Source organism: Podarcis raffonei, chromosome 2 (assembly GCF_027172205.1).
Source record: "Podarcis raffonei isolate rPodRaf1 chromosome 2, rPodRaf1.pri, whole genome shotgun sequence".
In the NCBI taxonomy this organism is placed as follows: domain Eukaryota; kingdom Metazoa; phylum Chordata; class Lepidosauria; order Squamata; family Lacertidae; genus Podarcis; species Podarcis raffonei.
The window spans coordinates 83,013,204-83,038,261 of NC_070603.1; the positions used below are offsets into that span (position 1 = coordinate 83,013,204).

General features: G+C 39.3%; 1 protein-coding gene across 10 annotated transcripts in view; it reads right to left on the reverse strand.

The window, feature by feature from the left end:
* The window catches only part of ERC2 (ELKS/RAB6-interacting/CAST family member 2), a 527,327-nt gene that overhangs the window by 161,059 nt on the left and 341,210 nt on the right, over positions 1–25,058 (reverse strand). For all 10 annotated transcript variants that reach the window (XM_053377860.1, XM_053377861.1, XM_053377857.1 and 7 more), the window contains one exon: positions 1,810–1,957. In XM_053377860.1, the coding sequence (XP_053233835.1) occupies positions 1,810–1,957 (148 nt within the window). The remainder of the gene's footprint in view (positions 1–1,809; positions 1,958–25,058) is intronic.

Here is a 25,058-nt window from a genome sequence, read left to right on the forward strand (position 1 = left end):
CAGAAATCAATTTGTAAAAGTAAGAGAAAGGTGTTGATGGACCTACTGGGCTTACAAGGTTTGGGTACAATGTCTCCTATCCAGCTGACTGACCTGAGGCACATGGGCATCATGACTGGAACCCAGGTACTTGGCACCATTGTCTGTGATGAAGTCAGCATCACAAATGGATGATATGTTCATGCTCTGGGGCTGTTTCCTATGTCTATAGACCTGTGGGAAGAAGCTGTAATGATTAGGCGCATGAGGTCAGAACTATAGGAAGATCAGGGAAGGGGAGAAGCAACAGTTTTGCATCCTGTTGCTTAAGGGGTAGAAAGCTACACCATACAATGCATGATTCAAGGAGAAGAATCATAACATTGATATGTTTGGAGGGATCGAATACAACGCTTACATGGCATGCTCATCTATGAATGACTGAATTCTGAAGGACAAGCTGGTTACTTGCAAAGGGTTGGGTGAGACTGGTATGACGGGCATGGCTAGGGTTGTTTTCCTACTTTGCAAGTAACAGTAACAAAAATCAAGGCTGATACTGTCACACAGTGGAAAACATCCAATAAAGGCTCATTCTAAAGCATCTCTTTTTCTCATCTACTTTCCCCAGGGTTTCTACAGGAGAAAAAGGTTTGACAATGCATTCCTACTACACACAACACAGCTTTAGCATCTAGGTTATCTGATTATGCTTCTTTTTCCTTAATGCATGGACCTAACCATTAGAAACTTAATAGTGACATAAAAAGAGTGCCCCAGCTAAAATAGTTTATCATAGTCTGTTGCTTGTTGTATATGCATATTTAATCATGCATTCATTCATTCATTCCATTTTTTTATTATTCCACCTTTATATCAAGGCATTCAGGAAGGCACACCTATCTATTTTATCGTCCCACGAACCATGAAATATAGGTAAGTTTGAGAGATGGTTTGAGAGATGGTGGCTGGCACAAGGTAACCCAGTGAAATCCTTGCCTGAGTGGTGATTTGAATTTGATCCAAATAATATGTCCAACCACGACCCTACACTCTATTATAGGATGTATTCTATGGCAATTTTTCCTTATCAGTAAAAAGGAATGCAATTTAATAATTATTTTCAGATAAAACATATATTTAGAACATACAACCTAGCATTCCTACAATTTCCCCGTCAGAACAGAAGCAAATTATAGTTAAGTTTCTGCTGAGATCCGTTTGTAATTTCCAGATAACCTTGCAGAAAGCTAACAAGCAACTATAACACAGCATCTGGATAAGCAGGTACAGTAGATATGGGTTTTAATATTTTAATTTTTTTAATAATTAAAAATAATTTAAAAAATGAGATTCTAGCACTCATTTCATGATAAAAGTGGCATGGGTGCCAGTACAAAATGGCTGCCATGTGCAGCAAAAAGAAGAGGTGACGATACTCCATAGCGGTAAGTACCATCCCAAAAGAAGCACTGAATACAACAATATACAAAATGGGAACTAAACATAAAGGGTTAGTAGGATTCAAGAGAAGGAACATATCTCAGTATGATGCTTTCTGCTGTTGTGTAATCAGTTAAGTGGCAGCCTCGATGGAAAAAGGGAAACAGGACATGACCGAAGAACATATTGAACAAGCTGAACCGACATGCAACTGAAGACTAAACACCAATAAAATAGTAGTAAGGCAATATGTATCCTTATCCTACCTTTCTTTCCAGCTGTCACAGGCAGGCTTGGTTTAAAGACTTAGTTTCATGTTAGAAGAAAGCAGAGAAAATAATTGCAAATTCCCATAAAGAATGATAAGGAAAAAAAGTGTTTTCCAACCTGTTGTTTTAACTGATGGACTAATCTGTCTTTTTCTCTTTTCAAAGCCATCACTTCTTCTTGAGTTTTCTTTTTCTTTGAAGCAGACAGTTCAAGCAAGGCAATATTTGCATCTTTTTCACTGATGGCAGCAAGGAGTGCTTCCTGTCTGATAAGATTAAAAAATAATAATGAAAACGCTTGGAAAACATATGTTTTTTTAATTGAATATTTTAGTGCCTCTAAAGCAAAAGAGGCAACATTAATATATTAGGCATCATGAATGCATGTCTTATTCTGCATACAATGTACCAGCCCAAATTTTCTAGGTTCAATTCTATGTACTGCTTATGATCAATTTTGAACCTGTTTGATTCAGGCAATAGCCCAGACTTCAATGACTGCAACATAAATCTAAGGAACTCAAAGAGTCCAAATATTGCTAATTTTCATGGTGTGTTTAAAACTGCACACTGCAAAGGCTGCAACAATTAAATTGCAGAAAGGTTCATTTCAGTTCATTACTTGGAATGTGAAGACCGTAAAGGATATTGGGGTGTCTAAAAGTGTTCCAAAATTTCACGTGTCAAGCTTTTTTTGTTCAATCTGACCAATCAACAACTCAAATATCTAAACATGATGGAACCTAATAAATTTAACACCTGATGATACAACATTTTAGCATATGATGGTACCATACATCTTCTCTATATAAAAGCTAAAATTAAATTACACTGTCATATGTACAGCATTCAGGCAAATTATTATTATTATTATTATTATTATTAGCCTTGCTCCATGACATTCCACAGTGGCTTGGATGAAACTGATAGAAACAAATTGAAACAAGATATTTAGAGCAGTTGTGGGATCAGGATAACACTGAAACTGGGGACTTCATCATACAGAAATGACTAAACCCTCCCATGGCAGGTGATCCTATTGGTCTGTCAGGACCCAAAACCAAGTCACAGCCTGATCTAAGGTGGGTCACGACAGCAGTACTACCGCCATACAAATAGATGGTTAAAAAGAAAAAAATAAGAAATGGGTACCTAAAATCATGTTCAAGTTAAAGATGAGCCTCAGGACTAAAAAGGCTGAAAACTACCATGATATTATAGTGTCAGTTCAAAAGCAGTTTATGTCTCCTCATCCAGTTAGCTACCACTATCAGGTCCTGCTAGTCCTGGGCTATATATTTTAAAGTGGATATAACTACATGTCAGAAGAATGCTTCTTACAATACCAAGCTGGTATGAGATTATGTCTCCAGAATGGACCCCAAACATTGGGCTAACATATCTGTTCTTGTGGAAAAGTTAATAGAACATTATTAAAACCACCGTACAGCATAACCCTAGATCCCTACAGGATCAGTTTTACACATTTTTAATGTCTCCTCTCAATAACAAAATTAGTGCCTATATTTTGTAAAACTAATAATAAAGAATGCACATATTTTTATCATAAATATATACTCTGCTTTTGATACATTCTAGAAAATCTGAACATGTGAAATTTTTCATAATTAAGTGGGCACAAAATGTAAGAGAAAAATATTGATGGGACTATGAGGGGAAAATATGACAATGTCACAGATTCTCATTACAGAACAGCAAAGTGGTTAGTTTACATAGAAATATACACAGGCTACCCAGCAAACCCATATTGCCTGGACCACTCAGTTTGTTTCTAATAGTGATTAGTGGTGGAGTCCTGTGCAGTCTCTGGGGGCCTTTGTGCACAAGTATCAGTGGGCTCTTTGTCCCCTCCCTTTCTTCCTCAAACCACATCCCTTCTCCCTATTGGCTTCACCCCTTTAAAGTAAAATAAATATTGTGGGGCTTATTACCCTTCCACCAGTGGAAAGGGTAACTTCTCTCGGATTTAACCTTCCGCCTGAATTCAAAACAAATACACTCCCAGTCCTTCTCATTGCCCTCCTCTCCTCTTAATTCTGCTCACAAATAAATCAACTCCACTTGAGGGAAAATAACGAAATTCTCACATTTTCTGAGCCTATCAACTCTCAGTAGAAGGAGCCTACACGCTCATTTAAACAGTGAAATAGGAGGCTAAGGAGAAAACCCCTTAAAAGAAAATTAATATTCAGCACACAGTGATGAAATCTCTTTAGCATTGTAAATTATTAAGCAGAAAATTGGGCAGAAGCATTATACAGGAGATGGCCGCTCTGGAAGACATATATATTAAACATTCCATGTAGCAAAAGTACCCCTCAAATGATGTTTATTATCCTGGGATAGCAGCAGTGAAACAGAACTCTTCAGTGGGGCAAAAGGGCATAAAGGAACTCTATCTATCTCAATTCCCCATCATAGAAGAGGAAGGAAAACTTCAATCAAACTGAAGCAAGCACCATTTGGGGATATGTTTCCAATGGGCAGGTAGGGGCTTCCTGCTCTGGGATAATCAAAAAGGCATCACCTTCTGAGTGTGTTAGACCAGGCATAGGCAAACTCGGCCCTACAGATGTTTTGGGACTACAACTCCCATCATCCCTGACCACTGGTCCTGTAAGCTAGGGATGATGGGAGTTGTAGTCCTAAAACATCTGGAGGGCCGAGTTTGCCTATGCCTGTGTTAGACCCTCAAGTGGAACAGGGTTGAAGGGAATGGCTGGGCTGATGTAGACTGGGTGCTTCAAATCTGCTACAGGTGGTCAGATGAAGGTGATCATCAGGACAAGGGTGCTTGGGAGAGTGACTTGGAGAAGCGCAAGGTGTCACTGATCAATGAGTCCAAAAACCAACATGGCTGCCCCTCAGGCACTAATTTGATACTGAAAGAGAATGCGAATGCACATATGCATACATTCTAAATTCATTTAGTACACATATAAGAAATACGGTATGTGAAGAAGTGTGCTTCTGTGTAAGAACAAGCACATACATGTGTGTTCAAGAGTCCACAGTCTAAACAATGTCAAAAAGAGTATATTTTAATTTGTAGTAGAATGAAGAAAACACACACACACAAATGGTTTTAGCTACACTAAAAAAAATAATCCTGTTAAGAATTAAACACTAGCAAATGCTCTCTTTTGATTGCTGTTTAAGAGATTAACCATTTTAAGAAGTCTCCTAGAAATCTTTTTTTTTAAATGCCTTGCCACATCACAGTCTATTTAAAAGGGAATAATGTAAACACTTCTGTTTCACTCCCTCACCTACATTAGTCAGAGAACAATATTCTCAGCTTTATTAATAGGAACTGTCCATAACTGTTAGAAAAGTAGATAAATGAAGTGATTGATATAAAATTACAATTTCATATGTTAACAAATACGAAAAAGCAAGAGCAACCGGTACTGTAATTCTTACATCCATTATTATGGAATGCATTTTGTGTAAGGACACAAAAATGCAATTAAAACACTGTAATTGAAAATGTTTGAACTAACAATATACACCCCACTCTTCATGTTCCAATCATAACTGAATGGAAAAGAAACTGCTCAATCAACTTGTCTCTATAATTGTTGTTTTCTTTCCCTTCTGACCCCAAGTATTCAACTTTAAGTTCAGTAGGAGGTAATGTCAGAGAGACAGTGATGAGAGATCCTATTTGAAACAACTTCTTTCTTTCACCCCAAAAAGGAAAAAAAAGTTATGTTCAAACATGCTATTAATCCACAATGGTTGCACATGTGCCTTTAAGGAAATACACAAAGGAACATTATCTACAATTAAAATATTTAATCCATGCAGCCATACCTGAATTAGTGGCCGTTATTTATAATTTGCGTAAGAGCCTAATACATAATAACTTCACAGATGGCAGTTCAAAATTCTAGATTTATGTGACGGAGTTGACCAATATGAGCTTCAGGTAGCATTCAGGTGTGGGGTGCATTGTGCTAGCACTTCTGTTCCAGTTTCCAATGTTACTTTTACACAGCAGTACCTGTTGCAGTATGAAACTGTGGCTTTATTTGTCGAGATACTGCCATGTTGAGCTAAATTGCATTAGCACCAGTGGGGATGATGTGATGTGTAAAAGCAAAATGCATGTTTCCACTCCTCCCCCCTTTCCACACATGCATCCTTCAGTTCCCTCATGATTAAAAGTGCAGGCTTTTAAATAGGCAATAGAACGTGATATATACTGGGAGAGCATTCAGCGACTGACAGCGTTAAATGTGTTTTTTAAAAAAGTGAGTTGAATGTTTAAAACCTTCTTCAGTTCTAATCATGGCACTGAGGACCAAAGCAGGTATGATATTAACTGCATGATTTCAAGTAATTTGCCTTCTTTCATAAACTTAAATAGCAGCTGGGATTGAGACTGTGGCACATGGGGGAGTGGTTAACGCTTTCCTCTCAAATCATGGCCCTCATGAAAACTGTCCTGCAAACCTCAAGCTACCCTTAGAGGGCAGCACCAATGGACATTTCCGTTCAGGACCCGATAGTAATTTCAGGGTTGGGAAGATTTTCATCAGGACCACAACGCCCATTGAGCCATTGAGAAAAAACATACACACCCTTGTATATTTTCCTTGCAGAAAAAAAGAGGTTTGTGTGGTGAGCAGTGAGCAGAAAAATAACACAAGATGAAAGGCCGAAACACTTCTTCACCTGCCAGTCTTTATTCCAGATCGCCAGCTGCCACATATGCTAAGTGGCATACAAATTGTTGAAATAAATACATCAAAACAGAAGCATTACATGCAACTGTGTGTCACATGTAATTTGACCTGTTATGAAAGTGGTACTAGCTCTTTATACTTCAAGAAATGTCCAATCAACTGGCCCATATACACCTGACAAATTTGTTCTTCAAATTCTGTCCCTTATGCATGCACGCCAATTCCTGGGGGCCAAGGCTCAATGTTATTTTTTTAAAGAGGGCCGTGGGCCCCCATTGTTTAGGGAAACACAGAGCTGGGTGTGGAGTGACATCAGGACATTGCATAACATTGTGTATGTGATGTCAGGACACCATGTCGTCCCCTCCTTCATGTTTTTTAGAAAATGGTGCCTCTGCCCCTATGTGATCATCAAATCATTCATACAAAGTAGCCAGATAGACACTGAAGACTATAATTTAAAATGGTTGTATTCTGCTTTAGGTTCCTATGAATCCAGATAAGAACGCATAATTTATTTATTTATTTATTTATTCATTGTTGTGTATGGAAATCATGAAAGCACTTGAATTTTGCACTTAACTGTATATTGCAAGCACTTTTCATAAAACATTTTAAATCTCAGTATCTCTGTTTAAATTTAAAACTTCAGAACCAAACCCTTCCCTGTGTGGACAGCCATTTTGCATTTTGTAGAGATGCAATATAAGTTTAACTGCTTCAACCTAGTGGATGCTAAACAGAAAAAATAACAACACAAAGGATCAGAAATACTGGAGGGTGAATCCAATTGCATGTGAATACAAAGGTTTCGTTTGTGTGGAACATAGCTCTGCTCAAAGTCCAGCTAAGCCAAACAGGATGAACCAATACTATAGGCAATCTGTCATTGTCAAGCTACTTGTCTTTCACCATTGTATTTTGTATGCATAAAGGACCAAGATAAAAGTTGTTTGTAGAAAGAATGGTTTGATCCCTTGAGCATAGTATTCAACCCATTTTGAAGCTCACTTAAATTTATAAGCCTTGCGTGGAAAATTATTGTTGTTTTTCTAACCAAGATTTTTAAAATAACTCAAAATCAAAGTGTAAGAATCTTCTAAAATATATTATTGTAGAATGCAAGCCTAATATTGATTTTCCATAAAGCTTTGAGTTACATATATGACAGGATTATCCTTGTGAACAAACCAAATACTGACTACCTTTGTCCAGAAACTAAATTACTTTCCAGGATGGAAATGTCAAACAGACCACAACAAAAGAAAGCCAAGGACTATATAGATGAGGAATAGGTAAGGTGTCTTCACTTCTTCCCTTTAATTCCAGAATGACTTCTTTCTGTTGAACTCAGGACCTTTCTGCACTTACCTTTTATAGTGATATAGTTGCTGGGGGGTTTTCAGATTTTTTGGGCGTGCCACCACACGACATTGTCATTATTCAGCTACTACAGATGACAGACTTTAAGACAAAACTTTTATTTTATCCATAATCAAAAGACAAGGAACTAATAAAGCCTTCCTGTAATTATAAAATAAATAACAACATAATATTCAGTATTTTAAGAACCTATTAAGAATTGTCAAAGAGAAGAAAAACTTGTTCTGATTCAGAAAAATGTCAGTCAGAATCTAACAGTGCTGTTGTCTGAAGAAGTAGAGAGCCATAGGCAGAAACTCCACATCACGCTTTTCAGAATCCTCTGTTAATTACTTACGGTATGATATGATATGATATTTAAAACACATCACGGTTCAAGTTTCCTGATAATATGCTGTACAGCTTTCCTAATTATTCATCGGAACTTGCTTTGCTGAGCTGCAGCATGAAAGCTTTTCCAAGCCAGCATGAAAGTTCTCAGTCAGTGCAGGTGGTATCAGATGCCCCACCCTATAATTTTGGTCCTGCTGGGATGAGTGGGCAGGGTGTGCCTAATACCTTGCTATGAAGCGTTTTGGTCACCATATTCTAGGCCAGGGAGGAAATCGCCTGCAGACAAAATGAGGGGTGTCTGGAGGTTTCACCTACCTCACAGCAACTGTCACAACTTGTTGGTGGGAAAGTATCAAGGTACCCAGGTAAAGGGGTCCAGGGAAAGGTTTCTGCCTGAATGCCACAGAACGTCCCAAATGGCCTCCTAGAAGGATTGCCCAGATTTGATTCAGGTCATAGGGTGATCCTTAAATCCAGGATTGACTCTGAAGGCTTAATCAACCAGCAGATGGGCAAGTTGATTCAGAATCCATATCCAGTGCCTATGTCAAAGCCCACTTGCACCTGCAATTAATAAAATTGTGGCCATTTTGATCCCAAAATGCTATCTTGTCTTCATTTCTACCTTTCACATCCCTCAGATTTACTGAGCCTGGGTGCACAAAAAGCCCTTAAAGCCAAACAACTGGCCAGATTTGAAATACCTTTGTATCTCAGAGTGATGAGGTACTAATATAGGTGCTACTGAAACAAAATCACTATCAAGTGTACTTCTTGGCCTAACTGTCCTAGTTTAATTTAAAAGATAAATAGTGTCAAAAAGACAACAGATCTGAAGGAAGAACATTGCTGGGAGGTGAGGAAAATATGGAACAGATCCAAGTTATTTCAAGAATCAAGGAGAGGAGGAGTTCAGACAACAGTCCACAAATATTTCCTTAATTAGTGCTTTAAAGATAGGCATGAAAAGAGTCAGATACCAGATCCATGTTGACTAATTATGACTTCCTTGTTAAAGGAGTGGCTGCAGGCATTTCCAGGAGCATGCAAGTCATATGATTCAAATTTGAGTAGGGCAGCTTACTCATTGATCTTCTTTGGTGGGTAAATGTTTCCCAAATTTGTTGCAGACTAAGAAAGCAGCTTTTACAAAAGGCAGATGTAAAGATTTGGGGGGGGGGAAGGGGGTTGTTGATCACAAACCAAGATGAGTGATTAGAATGGTGCTAGTTTCAAGTAGACCAAAACAGGCACAAGGAAATGGGTCTTCCTGAACTGTAACTGTGAAAAAAATGCTATGCTTGTACAGTAGACTAAGCCCATCTATTAATACTTTCTACTGGCTAATTTGGTTGTGTAGTCGAGTACAAAGACAACAAGAAACTATTTATGATGCTCTTACGGATACTGTCTAATAGACATAACAATTAGTTTTTTCAGTTAGAAACTACATATGCTTAACCTTTCTGTCCATAGTATCAGGAAGAAATATAAAGGAAACTTGCAAAGGCTGCATGAATCAGAAAAAAATTTTGTGTCTGAAAATTCATGGAATTCTGTCCCTCCCCCCCATCTGAATTTTGCTCTTACCTATTCAGAGTGCTGAAAAAGATTGCAGTCATAACTTAAGACTGAAGATGCAATAAAAATAAAATCGCTTTTTTTAAAGAAAAAGGTTCCACTTTGGGCAGCTGAAACTAAAAGGTATGCATGGAATGAACTTGCTATCAATCATAAAATATTATTTACTGTGTGCCTCAGCACAAAAAGAGAAGACATTCTCTTTCGCCACGCAGAGTGGCTGGGGCAACCAGTCACACGGGCATGGTATAAGTAACAAATTGTTGTTATTATTCAGTTTACAATTAGGCCTTGCCTTATTGATACAATAAACCTAATAAACCTCACCAAATACTGGATTAAACTGAAATCACCAAAATTGTATTTTGCAAAAGAGTTTAGCCCACTAAACCAATAAAACCATCCATGTCGTGGTGGGGGAATCCTGGCAGATTTGAGACTTGTTTATCATGGAGAGTCTTCTCAGTATTGAGTGGTGAGCAGGTGAGCAGAGATAGCAGTTTCTGTCTTAAATAACACTGCAATTGCCCAAAGGAAAGAGTGATGATAAGAACAGCACCTATAGATTCAAGGGCTGCGTCCAGTTCTGGGCACCACAATTCAAGAAGGACACTGACAAACTGGAACGTGTCCAGAGGAGGGCAACCAAAATGGTCAAAGGCCTGGAAACGATGCCTTATGAGGAACGGCTAAGGGAGCTGGGCATGTTTAGCCTGGAGAAGAGGAGGTTAAGGGGTGATATGATAGCCATGTTCAAATATATAAAAGGATGTCACATAGAGGAGGGAGAAAGATTGTTTTCTGCTGCTCCAAAGAAGCGGACACGGAGCAATGGTTCCAAACTACAAGAAAGAAGATTCCACCTAAACATTAGGAAGAACTTCCTGACAGTAAGAGCTGTTCGACAGTGGAATTTGCTGCCAAGGAGTGTGGTGGAGTCTCCTTCTTTGGAGTTCTTTAAGCAGAGGCTTGACAACCATATGTCAGGAGTGCTCTGATGGTGTTTCCTGTTTGGCAGGGGGTTGGACTCGATGGCCCTTGTGGTCTCTTCCAACTCTATGATTCTATGATTCTATGATTCACAATTATGTGAAGAGCTTTAATGAGTGATAAATTGCTTTACTGTTTTGTGTCTAGTTTTCGTGTCAAACATGCAAGCAAATGCCATGGATACAAAGTTCATATGTTCATAATTCAGATCCAATATACCTGAAACCCACATTTTCTAGGTATGCCAACCCTATAACAACAGCCTTCAGAACTGTAGCAATGAATGTATAACTTTCATGTCACACTACAACTCAGTTTATGAATGAGCCCATTGTTCTCTAAACAAATTGATGATACAGCATGTAAGGAAAGCGGGGGACTGCTGGTGGGGGTAAATAGAGACAAATTAAAGTTCAAATGTACATAGGTTCTCTTGCAGCTGAAGGAATGGACCAGTTCCAGCCTTGAGTTATGACTATCTCTAATTCTGAAGTTTAATATGCTTTCTTGACTTAGACAAGATTATCTGAAATGGACTAGATGACCCTTGGGACACCTTACAACTCTACAATTTTATGATTCTAACCTGTTTGTAAATGTACTGATAAATGTACTGTGCCGACATGGGCTGGAAAATGCTAGCCACCTGCACTGAATATGGAGACAGGTGTGAATGAGGCAAAAACTTATAAACTGAGCTGCACCTGAACCCGGAATCACATGACCAATCTTCAAGGCTGGTTATATGAATAACCTAGGAATATAAACAAGAGTAGGGTTTGTTTGGCGTCCTTATGGCAAAGGTAATGGAGGAGATAAGATATTTATCCCTAGGTTGAGCAGCCAACCTTTAAAACACTCCAATGTTCCCAAAACAAAACAAGGGGTGTTCCAAAAACACCTAAGCTTAATGGAAGAAAGTGTAAATAATTCTAGCAATAGCACAAAGGTGATTGTGAACAAACAGAGCATGTACAAAAGTGCAATATTAACAAAAATAAGGCAGGCTGACTCATACAAGGGTAAAGAACTGGAAAAAGGATCATATTTCAAAGAAAGAATAGAAAGTGTATTTGAAAAGGATACAAAATGTGGAGTCCGTAGCGATGACTAAAATATCCAAGGCTGAACACTTACTGTGGGATAGCTTAGCCTCCTGTAGCACTTGCCAATTGGTAAGGCAAATCTTACTACATATCAAATGCCAATGTCTGATAAAATATGTTAGAGTATTGTTGCCTATAGCCATCGTGTATATTTGCAAAAATTTAGATGAAGTACCTTAGAACATAAGTGAGAAGTGGGGTCCTTTCCCCAAATGAATAATCAAATTTATTTAATTAAATTATATCTTGCCCTTCATCACAAGATCTCAAGGCAGATCACAGAATAAAATACAAGAGAAAAATATGGGTAAATAATTAAAACGAGAACAACAAAACAATAGCTCCTCCTTCCCAAGGACACATTTAAAAGATTGTAGAATATTAATCAGCCAAAGGAACGTTTTTGACTAGTGCCTAAAATATATATAATGAAGGTGCCAGGAGAAGCTCCCTGGAGAAAGAATTCCACAAAAGAGGAAGTCATTACAGAAAAGGCCCATTCTCACATTGTCACCTCCAGACCTCACGTTCTTTAAGTCCACCACAAATAAGGCATTTAGGCAGAGCCTCCTGAGTGCATGTACTTGGGAGAAAATAGAGAAAACTTGGGGCCCACAGATTGCATTATTTAACTCTCAGTTGCCCTTTTAACATGGCAATAATAAGTAAGAGAGAAAGCATGAGGAGCGTCAGACCAAAACCATTCAAAAGCTTCTAGGTCAAAACTTATTCCTTGAATTCACTACATACTATACAAACACTGTATAATATACTCCCAGTGGCCATATCCTATTACATTGCAGAGAAACTGGATTCTGCATCTCCTGGAGCTTCTGTGCAGCCATCAGTAGTAGCCACACGTAGGGAGATTATTATTATTTTTAAGTCAATATTAGGCTTCCCAGTTTTGTTGAACTTTCTCTTTAGAACGCCATAGAAGAATGATTCTTCACTATTGAATTGTTTGACTGGAAAAAGTGATAAAGCTGTATGGTAACCAAATAAGGCACACCCTTCTCCATATATAATATATAACTCTGGGGGCTATTCTCTCTTGAATGTGTACAGGTGCAAATAAATGCTTGAGATGAATGAAAGGTTCCTGAAAGCTTATAGGGCAGCACCCCTCCCATTTAAGTTATACCTGAGGCTGTGCAGCATGAGCCCTGGTGTGGCATTACTGGCACTCCAGCCTCAATAAGGAAAGACAAAGGAGGGAGATTGGATCTCTCCCTCTTTAATGTGCTGCTAGAAGAAAAGAGCCTGGTGGCCTTTGAGGTGGATTTCTCCCCCAAGGGCTACTGCAATGATTGAAAGGGAGGGAGGAGGCAATTTAGGGAGCAGGGTGTGTGGAGAGCAGAAAGATGATTGCGGTTGGTTGGTGCACATACATTCCATTTTGTTCCTCATGTTTTGTATACTCATAAAATATATGAACAGTAATATCACACACACACCTCTTATATAATATGTTTTTGCTTCTACCCAGTCCAAAAAAGAAGTTTGTAAAGCTGGTGGCTGAAGCCTGGTTGACACAATATCATACACCAAAGAGCTGGAAGTAGGGCAGACATAGATTTAGGGCAGCACAACCGGTTCCCCCACACATGGCGCGGTGATAAGGGGGCGCCTTCCTGGGATTTGGGAAGTAGGCGTGAGGGCTCAGACAGGGTCCTAGAGGCCTCCTTCCCCAAGCCTAGCTAGTGCTTGCCCAGCTTTTGGACAGAGGTAGGAGGACTCTTAAGACCCTGCTAGAGCCTCACAGCTCCTTCCCAAAGTCTGACACCACCCTTACCCGTCTTTGGAAGGCACCACAAAGATTTGGGGGGGCACTGTCAAATTTTGGGCTCACCCAGGGCGTCATTATTACCTAGGTCTGCCCCTGAACAGGGATCCATGTAATTATCTCTTTTAGGTAACATTCTGACAAAATGAATTAAATTTTAACTATTTTAAGTGTGGGCTTTTTCCCCAGCTAGTGCAATCTGCCGGATTGCGGATCCAGTCACTGACTGTAGCCAGATGCTGGCTTTCAATTTTTTGCTACCTACGTTCTTGCTGCTGTGAAGGTGACTATTTTGCAAAACTCGGGCCATGCAAAGCTTGCCCCTTCTTTCAGCTAAGGTTTATGAGTCCCTGAAACTCATATCTGAGCTCAGTAAGCTTAACCTGCAGTGTGTGTGTGTGTGTGTGTGTGTGTGTGTGTGTGTGTGTGTAAATGGATGTCTCTTCTGGTGTTTTATAAGCAGGGTAAAGCCTACGTTTTTCAAAGGGGTTGTTCAGAGGCTATTATAGGCCTGTTGGAAGTGGTTTGTCCTTTGGTCTTTTAGTGAGAGAATGTTTATGGCTGTTGTGACATTGCTTGTTTCATGTTGAGTTTTACAGGTTTTAATGTTATTATTTTATTGTGATGCCTTTAAGTACGCCACACTAAGCCAACCCAAACAAACAAGCCCCACGCCACATCTTTAACTAATAGCATTTTGTCATCTTCCTTTGAATAGCGCAGAGCAACTGAACAAAGGGATTATCCTCTCTCTCCCCACTTAAAATTAGTATGGAGCTGAGCTGTGGAATTTTTCAAGTTTAGACAATGGAGCAGCTGTGTAAAACAAGGCCCACCACATAGGATTTTGCTTGCTTCGGTTTAATACTAATGCATCTCCGTTCACTTGGGTAAGGTGTATCAAGCATAAAGGCCTGCCGCCAGGCTCTATCACTCTTGTTTCCATTAGTATTAAGAGTGCTAGCATTAGGCAGGCAAAAGAGCACTTGTCAAGTGTTGCGTGGCCTATAGCCTGGGAGCTTTTACTTAAAGCACCAGCCATACTATTCAAGGTGTCCTTTAAATGAGCAGAATCTCCATCCTTTAAACACTAACGGTGGGAGAATAGCAATGGCTACCTGAAATAATTGAAACTGCAGAATCAACACAATTCTTAATAAATGGCTGTTGCATTTATTATGTATATAATATGTACATGTATATAAATGTATATTACATGTATATAAATGGAAAAAATATGTCTGGGGAAGTCAGAAAACCAAGCAAACAGCCATGGATATTCACACTGCTGCAGATTTCATTGTAAGACAGATGACAGATCTTTACCCCAAGCAGAGAGCAACTTACTCCCAGGTAAGTGTGGACAGAATTGCAACTTAAACTTGTTCATATATTTTTTTTTAATAAGAGGGGAGAGAATGGAGAAAAGGAGGAGAAAAAACAATGGTTAAAGAAGCTCACATGCTAGTCCAGCTAAATCTTAATAGAACACCAATAAAAAGTCAATGAATTATCTTCTACAAAAGGTGTCAGACAAAAATTAACATCCAGAGCTGTTCCATCTTTTTGGCCAAGCCCTTGAATCTGTTAAGCACTGAATTCACATAGTGCCTGAAGGGTATCTCTAGACAGGGTCGGGAAAAGCTCCTCTTTAAAACACTGGAGACCTATTGCCAGTCAGTATACTGAGGCAGATGGACCAATGGTCCAGTTTGTTCCTTTGTTGCCAAGATCCCTTTCCTTCACCTTGGTGAAGCCATGGTTTTCAATCACTTGTTCCTATGGTAGAGAATAAAATTGATCTAATACATAATAATGACAATTGCATTCAAAGAAAATTGAACTGCACACTTAGGATTATTCCCAATGCAACAATAACATTCAGAAATATTCCACATGCACAGAGTCTCAATCTTGCATATAGGAATTTTTCAGCTATATTTTTAGCACTTTCTTCTCCAGATATTCTGAATATCTGAATTTGTCCATCTGCAATATAATACAGTTCCTGAACTCTGAAAAAACAATTTATTCTCAAGGAAGGAAACCACACATATTTTAAGCTCCATGTTTGAGGTTTCTTTTGTTATCAGCTCTTAATCCAAACTGAAACAGGAAAAAATCAGAATCTATTAAAGATCACTGAAAACTTCAAAGGAACGAAAGTTAAGAAAAAATATATTCCAATTCTCAGCCCATGCAGCAAAGCACACATTAACAGTGGTCCAATAGCTGGTAATGGTGACTTTCAAGTGAGGTAGTTAAGATATTATTGCTTCTGTAAACTCTAAACTGAAGTTTAAAGTAGACATGTAATCTTCAACTCCCCAAACAGTCCAATTTGGCCACTAAAGATGCTGTTTTACATTTCCAAATATTTTTCCCTTGTTGCTACTTTTTATTCTTCAGTTTTCAGGTTGTAAGCATTTGTTGCTTGCAAAGCAACTCCTTTTGAACGCAGAATCTTGGGAGGCATTTGTTACTAACTGCTAATGCAGCCTGCCAAGCAAGAACTCCCTGCTGGTGACATGACCACCTAGTGACCTCTAAAAATGTTTTAACAATGTGAAAAATATCTCCCTCTCGTAGGAAACAGCAATTTTTTAAATTAAATGTACATTGAATGTTCGCTTACATACAGATAAATGATATTCAGAGTCACCTTCTCTGTTTCCAATTTTGGCCGTTTGAAACCCAGCCCAAAACTAAATAAATAAACGTTGATACTAAGAGGAAACTAAGAGCTCTAGAGCCTTGTGATTTCACAAACAGCTTTTTTCCATTTTCTAAAATCTAAACTTTAAGCCAGACATAGAACAGGTAATGAAAAGAAACAAGTTTGGCAGCCCCTCTCTATGGCTCTTAGCTGAAAATAGATCAAGCCAAAATAAGTGGCTATAATTTGGCAGACTTAATGTCTTTAAAAGTCTGCAGTTTGTGAGGGTAAGAGTCAAACATATAATGTTTACAAATTGAAACACTATCTCTCTGTTGAAAAGACACAATGGTATACTTTCATCATCGTCATCTCAGTTTTAAGCATTAGCTTAGCAAAGGATACAAATCTCTTATGTCTATATGTGCTATGGTAAACATCGTACGTTAAAACCAGTTTATGTTGCTTTGAGAGGCTTTATTTATATTGTTGGTTTTTTATCAGGTAATTGCCTTCATGGAAACCTAAATACAGGTCTTTGAATACAACCCCAGCACTCTTACTGACACAGGCTACTTACTGTCCCCCATCCCAGGACAGTCCTGGCTGTGCTCCCTACACTTCGGATGCTGCTTTAGCAAAAAAGGGTACAGATAGTGGTCTGTGCAGTTGTAGCTTGCCTTGAAAAGCACAAAATAACTTCCACTTGTTGCTCTGGGCAAATGCAGATGACCAGCTTGCCACAGGCATGTCTTGTTGAAAACCCAAACCTCTCCCAGTCTTTTCTTGTGTTCATCATCTGTCCATCTCCTTTACAGCTTCCCTACCAGAAGCTTCTTCACAGGAAGTTTTCTTTCAGCTGGGAATGCTCTCTTGCTTTCCCCTGTGGACCAGGAGCTGGGTTGCTTTACTGAAAGCACCTGCACCTGTCTGATCTACGTAGCTGAAAGTGTCATTTGCCAAAGGCTCATATGATGAGTTTTTCCAGCCACATCTGTGACCAGGCATCAGGAATCAAATCCTCCGCCTGAGGTATGTCAGGTGCACAGTCAACCTGTACACCACCCAAACTTTTTTTTGGCACTTCTTCTGAAAAAGGAGAGGATGTTCGGGAAAGCAGCAAGACCAACCCATTCAATAGAAATAGGACAGAGGAGGTCATGTAGTAAGATCTAACTCTACCAAAGCCTCCAAGTCAGGCTTGTTCTGCAGTATGAACCACCTGGAAACTCTGTGGCTGGTGGTCATAGTTGAAGTCTAGCTTCCTGCCACAGATCTGCTTCATGCCTCTGCCTATGCCACACTTTTGCTCAACTGATTCCTTCAATTTCATTGGAGGTGGCCTGTGACCAGGAACTCTGAACTTAGTCCATTTACAGTAATTTGCTGGCATTTGATTATTTGGTTACCTGGTGGTCAGTGGAAGAATCACCTAAACTTCCCATGCTTTCCTGCCAAGAATGCTCCTACTGCTAGATAGATAGATAGATAGATAGATAGATAGATAGATAGATGATAGATAGATAGATGATAGATAATTTATTACAGTTGGAGACCAGCTTATAAAGCACACTTGGGGGTACAATCCCAGAAGGAAAACAAACATTTAAAACAATGTACAACTGCTATGAGACTACAGTGGCAGTCCTAAGTGGTGTTGTTGCTGTTAGAGGGCTCCTTCTCCATCTATCATGTGTGTGTGTGTGTGTACACACACACACACACATGCATGCATGAAGTAAAACCCACTGAACTATAGGGCTGCACTGTAAGGCTGCAATCCTTTACCCACTTACCTGGAAATTTAGCCCTTTGAACTTAACAGGACTTATTTCTTTGTAGACATGTATAGGATTGCATGGTAAGAGTTGAAATTTACTTGAGGATAGAAACAAGAAGTTTATCACCGGAAACCCTGTCCTTTTAAATGCATTCAGTAGTTAATATAGCATCTGTTCATTCTGGCACATTCCTTTTTCAATTACCTGAATGATAGACACTTTTAGGTTTTAGAGCACATTATAAACAAAAATGCACTTAGAGAGAGATAAAGTATATTTTCCTTCTGTAACAGAAAGAAAACAATTCTGCTCAGGTTCAGTGAGTTCTTCTTTGTCTACAATTCCTAAGTGCAATATCTTGGAGTCTCTTGCCTGTATGTTTAAAATGTAGTAAATCACACCAATTACATTCTTCAGACTGAAATACTTTGTTTCAAGAGCAATAAAACGCATTCCCAATCACTTGCCTAAAGGAGAAATAGCTTAAAGGTTATCAGGCAAGAGGAGATAACAGATTAACTCACAAAAAATTATGGGGTTTTTTTCACTGAGGGAAAAAATAAAATTAATTTCACTTCATTTCCATTGTTTGTTCTTCAACGAATAAACATACTAAAATGTGGAGATTTTAAACTAGGATTATATAAAACTGCTCAATTTTTGCCTGAATCATCTCCAAAAAGGACAACTGTTTGCCACTTCTACAACTGGTATGGAGGGTGGGTGGGTCAGAATTGCAGTTCGAGATTGAGAAGAAGTCAGTCAGATAATACTAGTTACTTTAAATGAGTTCAAGTCTTGGAGGCCAGATGAACAGCATCATTAGGTACTAAAGAACACCGCTAATGCATTTTTAGAACCTCTGTCTATCATTTTTTGAGAACTGCAGAAGGAAGGAAGGATGTCCATCACAGGACTGGACACAGGCAAATGCCCCAATCTTCAAAAAGCCAGAGGAGGGGGTGGAGATCAGGGAAACTATAGGCCAGCCAAACTGACTTCGATAGTAGGGAAGATATTAGGACAGATGATAAAGGAGCTTACGTAGATTTATCCAGAGGATTAGACATATATATGGGGGATAAGGCTATCAATGGCTACTAGTCATGATGGCTGTGCTCTACTTCCTATGCCTCTGAATGGTAGTTACCAGGAATAGCTAGTGGGGAGAGTGCTGTGGTGCTCAGGTGCTGCTTTCAGGCTTCCCATTGGTATCTGATTGGCCACTGCAAGAACAGAAAGCTGGTCTAAATGGATCATGGATGCAATGCCATGCAACTCTGTAATAAACAAAACTTTGGGTGACACATGGAAAGTCATGAGAAATGAAGTTAAGAGTAATCTTGGCATCTGTTCCTCACAGATGTAGCACACAATCAAAGTTCAGCTGTGTGTCTGTGTTAACTTACAGGGATCTTAGTATTATCCTCAAAAGGTACACATTTACCAATCCAAATGTTTCCATTTGAATCTGCTGGGAGTGTACTGCAAGGGTGAAGAAACAGGCCAGCTGGATAGACTTCACTGGTGGTCATTTTTTACCTGCAGAGTTTTTAGAACACAGCTGCCAAAACCTAGAATTCTATTCAGGGCTTCCTTTGGCAAATGCTTTACATTCTTTGAAGGTATTGCTGCATTTCACATTTCTAAGAGAGCTGTTAAATTTTGCTAGAAATTCTGGAGACTTTAACTAATTAAGACTTCCCTGTACTGCTACCAGCAGCAGAAATGTGTGAGCAAGGAGCTAGACAAGACCTTCCTTCCTATTTCAATTCTGATTTGAGCTACAAAAAAGTTTGGGGGCTTTACAAGTTCACCTCTCATTTCAGTCCCTGAAGCAATACCAAGCTTGGCTTAGACAAACTTTGCTGCCATTGAAAAGATGGAAATTTAAAGATGGCCCCTGAATTTGTTTTAATTAAAAATTGAGGCCAACTAAGTTTTGAGACTTAATATATAAAGTTGTGTATTTTTCTGTGGGTCTTTAGGAGTTTTGTCTGCAGTGTTTTCAAAACAGGTGTTTTTATGGGCAAAATATCCAAGTTGAAATGTTAATAATAATAATAATTTATTTATACCCCGCCTATCTGGGGGGCTCCCAATCGAGTGTTAAAAACAATACAGCATTAAATATTAAAAACTGCCCTAAACATAGAAAAAAAGGTTAGTATTACTGACTATGGAGTTCTATGCGAATGGTGGCAATGAGAGCTTTATGCTCCTTTTTAATAGGTTTTTATATGTTTTAATGATGGTTTATTAGTTGTTGTCCCATTTCTTGTAGAAAATCCTTCCAGGAAGGTCTGTTCTGGTATTAATAAGAAGTGCACTGCTCTTTCTTCAGGATCCTGAGACTGGTTCTCTCTCTCTCTTTCTTTCTTTCTTTTTGCATTGGATGCTTCCCTTCCCCGTCAATCCCTATGTGTTAATACAGAATAAGGATCCAAGTATTTTAAGTACCTGTTTAGAACTTAGACACCAAAGGGAATGGAGTGGCTCATATGCCCACCTTGGTACAGTCCACCATGCACAGATCAGGGCTGCTGGATAGCCAAGTGCTTTTTTTGGTAGGGCGAGGGGGAAAGTTGTTCCTTGCCTTCTAGTGTCGGTGCTGGCATCATGTGTCAAGAGCGTGACACATGCACAGCTGTTCCTCCTAGGTCCTGGTGAGCTTAGGCACATGCAGAGCCTTTGAGACATGACTTCTATTTGCACTGAAAGGAGCTACATTTCTGCATCACTCCTATGGCCCAATATTATGCTGTCCTCTCCAATTATCTAATTATACCCTAGCTTTTTAAATTATAATTCCAGCTTCCCCTCACTAACCTTTGGTTCACTTGATTAAACTGTCCCGGTTAGTTATGAGTGAAACAGCCCAGAGCTAAACAACTATCTCACCCAACTGCTTGCATGCAGAATACCATCTGAGCTCAGAAGGAATGCAGAGATGCTCTGCTAATGCCTTAGAAATGCAGCAGTTCCACTAGTGATTGCTACACATTTCAGTAATAAAGTAGTTGTTGTTGAGCCAATACCATTATATTTAACTAACCATTCCAACCAATTGCTTACAGGTATTATCATCTGGAAATTTTATTTCCCTGGCACTTTGACCCTGAAAACATTTACTTGGAAGTAAACTCAATTGCTTTGAATGGGACTTTTTACTGCCAAGTAAGATTGCTCAGGAATGCAGCCACAATCAATTTAACATCGGCAAAACATCCAAGCCACATTGCTCGACCCATTTCTGCATCTCAGAGATTATGACTTTTCTGCTGACAGAATTTATGGAGATGCAGTGATTCAATATTAAGAGCCTTCTGTTAACAGGCTGTGTTCTCAATGACCTTGCTCTTTGCTCTTTCATTATTTACATTTTCTTCTACAGTATGTCGCTAATTCCCAAAGTGTCCCCAGGGGAATATCACTGTTTTTCAAGTCAGATTGGCCTGTTGAACTTTATAAAACGTTATATGAACTAGCCAAATTGGTTATTCTGATGTTAATCTAGTCCTTTTTTATTTATTTTTAAAATAGCATGAATAATTGTGACATATAAAGTAGCTTTTTCTTGTTCAGGACAGCAAAACAGCAGCATCCTTATGCTATCCTTAATCTCCGCTCCTGTGTGTATTTACAAGTCATTCATTGCCATGGTATCTACCAACACTAGGCAAAGATAAAATGGCATAAAACAAAACCCAAGAAACAAACCCAATACAAAAAGAAAACTGGCCAGCTGGCAAACTACTCAAGATTTCACAAACCTCATTCAAGGGCAAACAGTCTTGTAGATGTCTGCTTTCTGCTTGTTTTCAGACATTCTGTCTACTATTTATCTTCAAGACTGTGCAGAGTGAAGACAGGCAAACTTTGCTTTGTTCCTTCTCCTGCTCCTCTAAAAGAGGTCCATAAATGCTATTACAAAGAGTAGGTTTTGCAGAATGCATTTGCAAAAACAAAAACAAAAAAAACCAGACTGTACAGCTCAACCGTAAGCAGAATCTATTTCTTTATTACAGCTTCAGACTATACCAGCCTTCCTCCAAGGACCTCATAGAATACACCTGGTTATTACCCTATTTTATATCTTGAACAAAGGGGTGGGCTGAGAGATAATAACTGGTCCACTCACCCACCAAGTGTATGCCTAAGTCGCTATTTGAACCCACATCTGCTTCATATTGGCTCTAGCACAAACATTCTAGGTCTTGTACAGAAGATGGAAAATGATACAATTCCTTCTTGGAAGGCTTGCAATCTGAACTAGAAAGACAAAACAGGGGTGTGAGAGCAGTCATGGTAGATGAAGTGGGACTGAAGACAAAAGGAATCATATGGTGACACAATGTGGGTAGGGTTTGCTAAGTATTGAGAACAGGCATGAGGAAAGAAAGAAAGGAAAATGGTTTTGTGAACTGGAGAACAGACTTAGGGTGATACGTGGCTTGGTGAACTGAGAAGGGAAGGTCACTCTAGGCCTACGGAACTGCATGACATGCAGAGTCATTCTGTCAAAGAAAGATACAATTGGCTCATGTGAAGATTTTGTCACTATTCATATGCCACATAGTCATAGAATGGTTTCTGGCTTCAAATAGCTTGCTCCTGAGTAATCCCAATAAGAAATGGATACATCTGCTAATTTCAGTTTCTATACATTCCTAATGTTCCCTGTCTTAAGTTCAGCTCTCCACATCCCTGTCTCAGTTTGTGAAACTTTTTTTTAAAGTCCTTTGAAAATTCAACATTATTGTGCAAATTTCTCCTGAAACACACATTTATGCCTGCAATTTTGCCTGATGTACATTTTTGCAAGTCATTTCCCCTAATGTATGCATTTTATGCACACTGCCTCTTAATATATACAGTTTGTATATATTATGTGGTTAAAGAACTAAGTTTCAAAATTTGGAGAAGTGCAAATTTCAAAGAATGGCTGTGTTTTGGTTCACATATGGTTTGGGGATGTGTCTAATGTTTTCAAAAAAATTCAAACCAAGCCAGAATTCTTCCCCGTCCACAGACGCAGTGAATGTACTAGAAATTCATGAGATATATGCATATATCCTTCAAGACATAAATATACATTTAATATATGAATACTTGTATTGGCTGGATATCTTACAAAACAATTCCTGCTACAAGTCCCATAATTTGAACTTTGAAATACCAGAGCTGAATTTGGCCCAGAACACTCACTATAACATTTTTAAAGGTTTATAGACATATCCCCTATACAGAATCGTAAAACAATCTTCCTGTTCATCTAGGCAAGTCTCTCTCTCTCTCTCTCTTTGGGAACTAAGCACTATAAATCGTGATTGTTTTTCATCTATTACTTTTTCAAAACCAAGCTTCCATCAGAGAATTTGTTGTCTCAGCCTGATAGTATAAAATGTTTGAGCATAATGAAATGTGGATGAAAATTCACCTACTGAAAACCTTGTTAGATGGTGCTAAGCACACTTTGCACTGAAGATCGGAATGTGGCCTCTGTGAATGAAATGTGTCCTGTGCTGCTCCAGCACAAGAATAGCAGCACCATTTGAACAACGTAGGAAAGCAATGCTGCTCCACTACTCAGTACCACTGAAACTTCAGCTGAGCTAAGCTGAATTCCCAAAAGATAAGTTTGAAAGAGATTTGGGGGGGGGGAGCAAGGGCGATATTGTTGCACACCAACCCAATTGCCAAATGGTGTAAGGTTCCAGGGGGTTCCAGGAGCTTACCAGGGTTCATGTTTCCTTTGGAAATGAGGCACAGTGGAGACTGTGGTGTCTTTATGATATATGGTTTATTTACACATATATACAACTGGAGCCTACAATGGAGAGATTCACAGCATTAACACCCCAAAAGGGCCGTGTTTCTTCCCATAGCCACAGCCTTGGAATCAAACAGAAACCAAACACTGCTCTGACTCTCTTCAACTTGCTGCTTTTTCCTCTGGCTCACAGCACTGAACTCTCAACTCTCACCTTTGTCTGGCCAACCCACTTGCCGTTTCACACAGATCCACTTTCCTCTATCCCTTAATGGCCCATCACCTGGGCTACCACCTCAACATGGGAAGCTAACCTGGTTAACATATTAACACTTGTTGGGTCCAGGGGTTAGAAGGGTCTCTGCATACAGCTTACTTCCCCTTACCCCAAATTCTGCCACACCCACCTTCTCACAGTGACCAATCAGATGCCTATGGGAAGCCCCCAATAAAGTCATGAGCACAGCAGCACTCTCTACACTTGTGCTCCCCAGCAACTATCCTGGCATACTATCCCTGACACTGAAGGCAGGACACAACCTTCAAGACTGGTGGTCTTGAACAATTGAAATTCTTTAAAATGCTTGCCAGCAATCTTGCCACCTAGAAGGTCTTTGGAGGCACGCCTGCGTGGTAGTAGACCATAATCTCCAGATATGAAAAAGGGGGGCATGCTCCAGAGTCAGCAGGCATGCAGATTAGCCCTGAACCAGAAGAGGGAGAAGGGAGGCATGCCTCTATGCAACCATCAGCTACAGTAGGCATGCACTGGACATAGTTTCTAAGGCTCATTAGGCCACAGCAACAAAAAAGGAAGCTGCAAGTGCAGAGAAAAATTTGATATTCTACATGATTTCTAAAGAAAGGTCAAATGAAGGCTTCCCACTGTGACAACAGTCCAACCAGTTTTATTGTACCTCCCCCACTGGTGCTTCCTTAATAAATGTACGCTTTTATAGTAATATCCCTTTGTTTCTTGATAATTCTGGGGTGGTACTGATTCCTAAGCCCAACTAACAGCATTTGTGAGTCTGGTCTTTTAGCCCCAAGGAATTGTGATTGACATACATTCATCACTCTTTTAAGGTTCACCCAGAATATTGTATGCCACCTGACTAGGTGAATATAGATACTATTGCACACAGTAAAAAGCTATATAAGTGGTAAAAGGCCAGGACAGGGTAAAGGGAGATCATAGAACTGTAGAGATGGAAGGGGCCTTGAGGATCATCTAGCCCAACCCCCAGCAATGCAAGAATATGCAGC